At 41.2% G+C, this 8,787-nt stretch overlaps 1 protein-coding gene across 7 annotated transcripts in view; it reads right to left on the reverse strand.

The window, feature by feature from the left end:
- Positions 1 to 7,161, reverse strand: part of LOC138045090 (vascular endothelial growth factor D-like) — a 10,292-nt gene extending 3,131 nt beyond the window's left edge. For 4 of the 7 annotated variants that reach the window (XM_068891474.1, XM_068891479.1, XM_068891476.1 and 1 more), the window contains exons 1-5: positions 6,534 to 6,678; positions 6,281 to 6,453; positions 3,414 to 3,780; positions 2,364 to 2,427; positions 570 to 723 (exon numbers count right to left, since the gene is read on the reverse strand). In XM_068891474.1, the coding sequence (XP_068747575.1) occupies positions 570 to 723; positions 2,364 to 2,427; positions 3,414 to 3,780; positions 6,281 to 6,350 (655 nt within the window). In that variant the 5' untranslated portion in view covers positions 6,351 to 6,453; positions 6,534 to 6,678. Of the gene's footprint in view, positions 1 to 569; positions 724 to 2,363; positions 2,428 to 3,413; positions 3,781 to 6,280; positions 6,454 to 6,533; positions 6,679 to 6,883 lie in introns of those variants that run through there. The other 3 variants (XM_068891478.1, XM_068891475.1, XM_068891477.1) reach the window with 3 other exon arrangements.
- Between the last annotated feature and the right edge of the window lie 1,626 nt (positions 7,162 to 8,787).

Genomic DNA, 8,787 nt, shown 5'->3' on the forward strand with positions numbered 1-8,787 from the left:
TTATATTTGAATTTCAAAATATTGTAAAGGCAAATCATCATTTTTTACTCCCTGAAGAAATCGACGTGCCTGACGAAATATCGGTAAAAATCCTCACAGCCGTACAACCAGCTTTACATTATTATTTTGTTTTTAGTTGACAAATTATTTGATAGTGAAATCTCCCAAACTCCGACAATTCTACGTTGTTCAGTTGGCTCTTGCATAGAAAATTATTAACATGCGTAGCCGAAATGTTGAAACAGTGACTACTAGGATCGAAGTCAAGGAGTGGTCAGAACAGGTCTTGAACTTCTCAAGGCAAAAGCTCTAAACACTGGACCTCACTGCCTCATCCTCAAAGATCAAAAGAAAATTCTTAAAAAAAAGTCAATAGACCTTTTTGCAGATACGGCGGCCATTTTGATCTCTATTGTTTCGAAAGACATTATGGGATGCTCAGGGGGCAAATTAATATGTATTTGCCCCCTGGGCATCCCGTAATAGCTATTCGAAACAATAGAAATCAAAATGGCCTCCGTATCGGTAAAAAGGTCTGTTTCGGGACAACTTACGTAAGCAATACTTACAGGAGCTTCTCCGGCCGGTTACTCCTGGACCCGTGTCGTTCTCTGCTTGTTCTTCGCACTCACAAGTTGAAGCATTGAGATACTTGTTCGCATATTTACACCTTTCCACAGTAGATCGAGTACATATGCAACCACAAGCAGAGTGACTCCATTCCTAAAATAAGTAGGTGAATAGTTTTTTCAGTTTGTTTTTTCAGGTGTACGAGGTCGCAGAACTCAAAGGCCAAACCACGAGGATTGGGCCCTAGTTTTTTTTTGCTAGTTCGTCTCACACTCACAGAAAATTATGAAAACGTTTTTTGAGAAAGGGTCTCCCGGTTTGTTATCCCAGCACAAGAAGACATAAAATGAAAGTCAACATTTACGAATGTGATTTCATTGGAAGCAATTTCTACAAACTTGTTTCAGTTCAGGCCTTAAATGTTGCTCCGCCTCGAGGTAAATCACTTATCAAGATAACCGATTGCCGCCCGATGGAAGAGATGGCAAGGATTGTTACTCGTGCACTCATCATTTCTTATTTACTGGTGTAAAAAAGAAAATAAATATTCAATAAAGACGAGCGAGGATGAACTGATGTATGAAAGAAATGTGATGCGCTTGGTCTCTCTCTCCCCTCCCCAGGCAACAAAACAATTCTTGTGGGAATTCAAGACCGTTTTTAGTCCTTTCGTTTCCAAGTCCTCTAGTAAATCAATGTATGTTTTTCTTAGCTTTCTCACTTGGGTTTCTCAGAGGGCCGATTTCCTCGGCATCCTGGACAGACGATTACATGAACAAAGCCTTAGCAAGAACCCCATAACCCGAAAACGAAATTCTCGATCTGCGACGGAATGAGGCAAATCAGTTTTCGGTATTAGTTATTTCTAGTACAGTCTCGTCCCCAGAGTCCGCTTTTCTTTTGGTCAGCACCAATAACACAGACCCTGGCCACTTCCAATTAATGCGCAGTCGTAGGGAAGGTCCGTTTTTGTAACCTTTGACAACCACTGTTGTTTCAAATTTCTGAACGCGCGTAGACGAGCCGTGACGAGCCGTGATTTGCGGACTTCCTGCCTTGGAAGTTGCCAGAGTTCGTGTTCTTGGTGCTGACCAAAAGAAAAGCGGGCTCTGGGGACGAGATTAGGGACCTTTAGATCGTAGGACGAGGACAACTACGAGTACAAGCTTTCCGTTCTGAGCATTCGCACTTCGGATAATGTCGGCCGTTTCATGTCGGCCTACAAAACTTGTGCGCATGCTCAGTATGGAAACCTCGTAATAGTAGTCGTCCTCATTTTCCAATCTAAAGGTCGCTATTGTTTCTACTACGGACGGTCCCTGTTGAATTTTTGTGGGAAAAAACCGTGGCGTTATTGTGTTCCTTGCACGATCCATGATTTTGCATTAAGCACCAGCAATCCTTCGCGCGTCCTCTTGGTTGCAGACCAATCAGAAGCGTTGTAGTCATCAGGCCCAATCTGATTGGCCGAGCCCAAGTGAGAGAGATCGACCCTTACGGGTTATGGGCTTGTGCCTCAGCCTAACCCAAACCCTAATATTCCAGCTACATTTGATCTATCTTGTTCACCCCTAGATCAGACAGACTAGCTCCTAACAATCAATAAGATTCGAGAAATGAGAATATCCTTTATTAGTATCACCCAACTAGTGGACTAATGCAAATGCTGCATTTTGATTAGACCCTTCGCCCTCAAGGGCCACGGATCAATAGCCCATTCGGCTTCGCCTCATGAGCTATTGACCCGTGGCCCTTGCGGGCGAAGGGTCTAATTGTTAAACAGTACCCGGTACCTGTCCAGCAGGACAAAATAACAATGGTCCTCTGCAAATACACTTGCACTGAAAAGTACTCCACCTAAAACATGAGAGAAATAGCAAGCCCGGATTTAGTGAAAGTTTCCTTGTTGCGAATTCAGTTTTAGGATAGAACATGTATATGAAAAGATACCTTAAGAGTAGGAAAAAAGGCTCAGGTCTTTGATTTAGTTCCTTCCAACGTAAAGCTTCCTTCAGTCGATAGCGTTATAACAGTAAACATTACAACAGCCAGAAATTGAAAATTTGGGAAAGTAACCATCAGTGGTAAAAAGAGTTAAAACACATAGTGAGAAGATCCCTCAAGACTTAAGACGTGTTTTTTTCCTCGTAAATCTGGACTTTTAAATTATCACTCAGAAAAATTTATCGTTTAAGTCAATGGTTAATATCCCAGTGCCCATGTTTGCAAAGATGAGTGCTTGAATCGTGAATCAAGCCGCAAAGGTTTACTGTTGGCGCGAAAATTTCATTTCCATTCTTCAGGAATAGCTATTCCCAACTTTAAATGCGCCAGCAAAGATCCTTTAGAGTCCAAATTCACGAGAAAATTCAATCTTAGTAAAAAATGGTTGGGGTTGTGAACACGCAAGGAGGATGCCAATACGATCCTGGGACCCAGCGTTTCTCGAACTCGAGAACTTTTCAGGACCGAAAAAGCATTTGTGAAACTGCTATCCGATTGTTTTGAAAACTGGTGTTTTAACAGATATGTTTCCAAGGAAACAAAAAGCAAATGCTTATGAAGTTTGACGAAAAGTTTTGGGAATTTCGAGAAACTGGCTATTCGTCACAAACTCTTGCTTTTGACGGATGGCCTGATTTTAAATCAATAGCGGCATTTCTTGTTTACAAACATTGACGTCACATTTCTTTTGATATTCAAATGTGCCACCCACGGGACAAAAGAAGTCATTGTTTCAACAGCCAATTAGGTTCCGGTTAACATATTAATAACAATGAGTGACGTCACGAGAAAAATCGCTGTTTAACGTTACATAAAAACCAAACGATTCCCACACATACATAAATCTTTCGGGGCACGGCGTGGGTGGCTCGTTTTCATACTTGCATCGGCAATTACAAAGGTCCGGACGAAACTCTTCATTTTCCGAGCAATCTTTAGCCCTCACTACGCATTCACACTGGCAACTTGTGTGATTCTCAAAAGCAGCAGCCTTAACAGCGCTTGAGCTTAAATCATAAATATCTCCACTTATGTTATTCCATGTGGCTGCAAGGCATTGTTGGAGATTAGGAGAGTGTGTTGAACAGGCGCCACCGCATCTGAAGACTTCAACGAAACGTGGATAGTATCGATAGAGAGGTGCGTCTATTGGAATTAACACTTTCCTCGGTTTGCAAATCACATCAACATCCTTGTTGAGGAACGCTGAAAATAAAAGGCATAGAAATTGTGTAATCAAAACCGAGTAAGAACTCCACATAGCTGGCATTTCTTACTTTTCCTGTCAAAGATGAAATTTTTGAGCGAGCAGCAACTCAGGCGTCCAAAATCTCGAATTTCTCAGGATGGAGGTATGAATGATTTCCTGAACATGAAATGCTTTTAGCCAGCGGAAAGATTTCTTAAAGTGTGCCTGCTTCAGACATGTGCATGGTAAATACAGATCAAAGTTGATTTATTTGCAGAATTACTTCGTAAGTGTTGCTTTGTAATGTAAATTGGCAATTTTCTTGTTGTTAGACTGCTCGCAATCCCTTCTGAGTCAGTCGAACGACTGCTTTGGTCACGCAATCCCTTCTGAGTCAGTCGAACGACTGCTTTGGTCACGCAAGCGAACCGAGGGGAGATTGGTGATTGAGCAAAGATACATGTATCTTTGTTCAATCTTGTTCAATCACCATTCTCCCCTCGGCTTGCTTGCGTGACCAAAGCAGTCGTTCGACTGACTCAGAAGAGACTGCGAGCAGTTTATCTTGTTGTTGCAAGTATTCATCAAGGTGCAGGTCGCTTTCGCGACGTTTCGAGGGGAAAACATTGTGCATTTATGAGTCTTTCATCTTTGCTGTGCGAAAGGTTGTTTTACCCCATGTCACGGTGATTAACAAGTACAGTGGATGAGATACTGACAGTAGGAGACGCCATGTATTTCAGAGCTTTTGAACAACATTACATTACATTACTTTACAAACTATACTAGATTCTAAGACACCGCGATTAACTTATCCATCTGATCAAGCTTGTTGGCCAGCTACTGAACCATCAATCGCCCATTGACGCAAACGTCAAATCATAGTTATTAGAGGGGAATGGCTATGAAACCCGACAGATTTCTTTGCTGTAGGTTTTTGTTCTCTTTTTTGGCCTTGACCGTGCACAAAACACAACAGTTGTTTAAACCGTACTGAGGAACTAACCCATAGAAACGTTTTGGTTACGTCATTCATGCATCGTGTATGAGCGCAAACTAAAGATTGTGCACGGTCGTGGACTTTCCAACCTAAATCTTGGCATCTTTGTTTGCTCCTTTGATGCTTGCCGAGCTTCAAAACCAGTCCCCTCTATTAAGTATGGTCAAATCAAACGAAATGCTTATTGAAGCACATACAAATTATCAATTTCCATGATCTCATGCTCTATTTTTTATTGATTTCCACTGAAAAAGAATGCGCCTCATATACTGATCCAATACTACAATTGTAGACGTTGCTAATAGCAAGTCAAGAGCTGCGAGGGCACGCGTGAAAGAAAGGAATGAAAGTAATTCTGAAGTTGTGACTATGAATGAATGAAGAAAACCAACGACCTGTTTACAAGAAGGGAGGGTAACCCTAGTGTTAGGGTTACCCCAGCAAGAGGGTTTCCCTAGCACTCACACATTTCTTCTTTTTTCATCGACGTATTTACAAGCAGCTGGGGTTACCCTGGCGCTAGGGTAACCCTATCTTTGACCCTCGTGCTAGGATAACTCTAGCAGTAGGGTAACCCTACTTGCTTGTAAACAGGGCCTAAGGGAAGTGTAAAAACTATTGTACTTGGTAAACAGTCTCAATCTGTAATTTCGTTTGACAGTCTTACAAAACAGAACATTCACATTCTTCTTTTGTCGATGGTTTATGATGTTATCCCCTGTTACATTTCAATCAAGATTATTTAGAAGTTCAAGTTCTATCTATAAAATATTACGTTTTTAAGCGTGGCGAATTGCATGCAAGTAATTTTTAGTAGCGATACCAGTATACGAGATGCGACAGAAAGGGAAGTTTGACGGTTGCCACCATTATAGGTGATTAATCGGACAAAATGTAACCCCCCCCCCCCCCCCACCCCCCAACTCACACACAACAGTTGTATGGTGTGCTTTGAAAGAGCTTGAAAGAACCCGCAACTATCTGTCGTGTCAGCAAGCCATATGAAAAAGTGAATAGAATCCGGGAAATAGGTCCTCACTAAAACAATTAAAACCCATTTGTGTAGCTTTTAGCCAGGGCCAGGTATTCTGCCCGTCGTGTGTCTTCTAAAAATGCAACAACGAAGTAACATCAGGTTTAGTCTGTTCAGCCATTATTCCGGATGTCCAGTTAACGAAAATATAGTTTGCTTATTTGATTACTCTTCTCGATCTCCTGCTTTAAGAGCGAACTTATTTATGCCTAATTGTCGGAAAGACCGTGAGACGACTTATGCTGTATCGATAGATACACATTACTTCATAAAATCTACTCACACAGAGGTAATTCAAAAGCGAATTTTGTGAGTTATGTAATTGAAGAAACTGTTTTGGACTACAGGGGCCGATTCCTCGAAGCCTGGTTGGCGCTAAACCGTTGTTATTTAACGCTTGCTTAGCCGGCGTTTACCATGCTTCGAGTAACCTGGGCCTCTAGATGTTCTAAACTGAAGACGCGACGTTCAGATCGACACTTACCTTCAACTAAACCAATATTTGACGAGATTATCTGTAATGCCACAACCAAATTCAGCGTAGCAGCCAGCATTTACGGAATAATGCGTCTTACGCAAACTTCCAAGAAATCAACTCTCCAGCGAGGCAATAGATTGTGCTGCTTACAGCAACAGACCTTGAAGCCCAAAGCATTCCTGAAATTTCAGATGACATGTTTAGCTCCAACTGTGACGTTCAAAATGTAAATCGAGACGTTAGTTGGATCGATAATTACGCTTGAACTGAATTCTAAGCTTGAAGTTCCCTTTACAACCACACTCTTTTGGTCCTGCTACAAGATTTAATTTTGTAATAGCGCTTCAAAATTATATGGGTCTTATTCGACGCTTCAGTTGATGATTAATTATTTATGACCCCGCAATCAATTAAAATATTAAATTAAGCAGAGGACGTGAGTTAAGTGAGAGGAACTAATTGCGGTGGTGCGAATAAACATAAGCTTAATTCGCAACCGAAAACTTAAAATGATATTTTTAGTTTTCGGGTTTTATACCAAACAATAAAATAATAGTAAGTGACTCGACAGGTGAGCATAGAAATACCAAAAGAACAATCGAACTTTACCTTTTTGAGAACTCTTCAATTTAGTCAAGCTAATTTTGTTTGTTAGGTAGCTGCTCAAATAAAGTCCATAGTCTAAAGGCCTGGCCAAACGCTCGCAACATTTCAACGCAACATCTTGCAACATTGTTGCATGCCGTTGAACGAGGTGGCCAATATGGGGCGCCAAATATTATTTAAGTACTTTCCTCCTATATTTTGTGTTATTTATAACAACACATTGAAGTACCTTTGCGATTTATAACTCGCAAGGTTACGAACTTTACGATTTATAAATCGCACAGTTGGTAAACTTGCGATTTTATAAATCGCAATATTCGTAATGTTGCGATTTATAAATCGCGCGTGCGATTTACAAATCGCAATGTTTTGATTTGACCGCTCTCTCCAGCCGTCTCAGGAACAATTTCTGATGCATTAAGTGCTCAGGAAAGTGAGGTAAGGATAGGTTTTGTTTTCTTCATCAATTTTACTTCGATTTATGGCGAATCGGTCTGAATTGTAAGCTTCGTTTTTTTAATTTGCAGAGCTCGAGATCACAGAATCTTTATCGTACTGCATCCATCCCACCAACCGCTCCTTCTCAAGTTTGCACGATTTTAGGTGCGGTTACACGGGGCACTTTTACCGTGGTAAATTGCCTTTTTACCACGGGAAACTGTATTTAGTAGTGTGACCGACGCTTCCCGAGGTACATTTACCGTGTTAAATATCCATGGATACGTCAACAAGATCAGTGGAAGCGACCATGACATTTACCGTGGGAAGTTGGAAGGGTGTTTTGATGCCCGAGGTACAAGAGCCAATCGCTATGCTGATGAAGTTGTGATTTAATTTCCCGCCAATGAATTGCGTGAGATTTCGTTTTACCTCGGTAATCTTCGTAACGTGTGACCCTTAGTTAACACGGTATACTAAAACCCAAGTGTGAGGCACCGTGGGATAATTTACCATGGGAAATGGCATTTACCATGGTGAGTGTAACCGCACCTGTTATCTAGCTTCATCTATACCTGAGTCGTTACAAGTTATCATTAACGAATGAGAGAAGTGATCCTCGGACTTAGGTCGACAATGTAAGCAACTGCCTCTTTTTGACACCTGAAAAATTCAGGTGGCTCCAACGGCATCCGAACCAATGATCTCTGCGATGGATGCCGGTGCAATGCTCTCTGAAGGAGTGTCTTGTTTCTGTGAAGGACTCGATGAATGAAATGAATCTGAACATTAGCAAAATTTCCATTAGTGCCAAGGTGCAAACAAGTGCATATTACATAGACCGAAAGGAAATTGAGAGTAAAAAGTTGGATGAAAATCATTTTGTCCTGAATTGACATAAGACACTTTTGCGAGCGAAATGATGTAATATAATATGCACTTGTCAGCATGTTTTGCATCTTGGCACTGATGGAATTTCTGCTAATGTTAATAGAGATTCATTTCATTGATTGACTCCTTCACGGAAAGAAATGAGCCCAATAAATTGACCTGCTCTGAAGTGTTCTGCTTCAAAGATTCATAGCTGAGTTGGTAGAGCATTGCATCGGTATCGCCGAGGTCATGGGTTCGACTTCCGTTAGAGTCTTAGAGCGACCTGAATTTTTCTGGTGTCTAGCAGAAATGGTTGCTTAAATTGTCGATCTAAGTTCGAGGATCACTTCTCTCATTCGTTAATGATAACTCGTAACGACACAGGTAAAGACGAAGGTAGATGATATCGTTCAAACCTGAGAGGAGCGGTTGGTGGGGTGGATGCGGTACGATAAAGATTATTCTGTAATCTCGAGCTCTGCAAATTGAAAACATGGCAATAAAACGAAGCTTACAATTCAGACCGATTCGCCATAAATCGAAATAAAAGTATGAAAAAGATAAAACCTATCATTACTTCTCTTTTCTGTGATGAT

This window comes from Montipora capricornis, chromosome 4 (genome assembly GCF_036669925.1).
Source record: "Montipora capricornis isolate CH-2021 chromosome 4, ASM3666992v2, whole genome shotgun sequence".
Lineage (NCBI taxonomy): Eukaryota > Metazoa > Cnidaria > Anthozoa > Scleractinia > Acroporidae > Montipora > Montipora capricornis.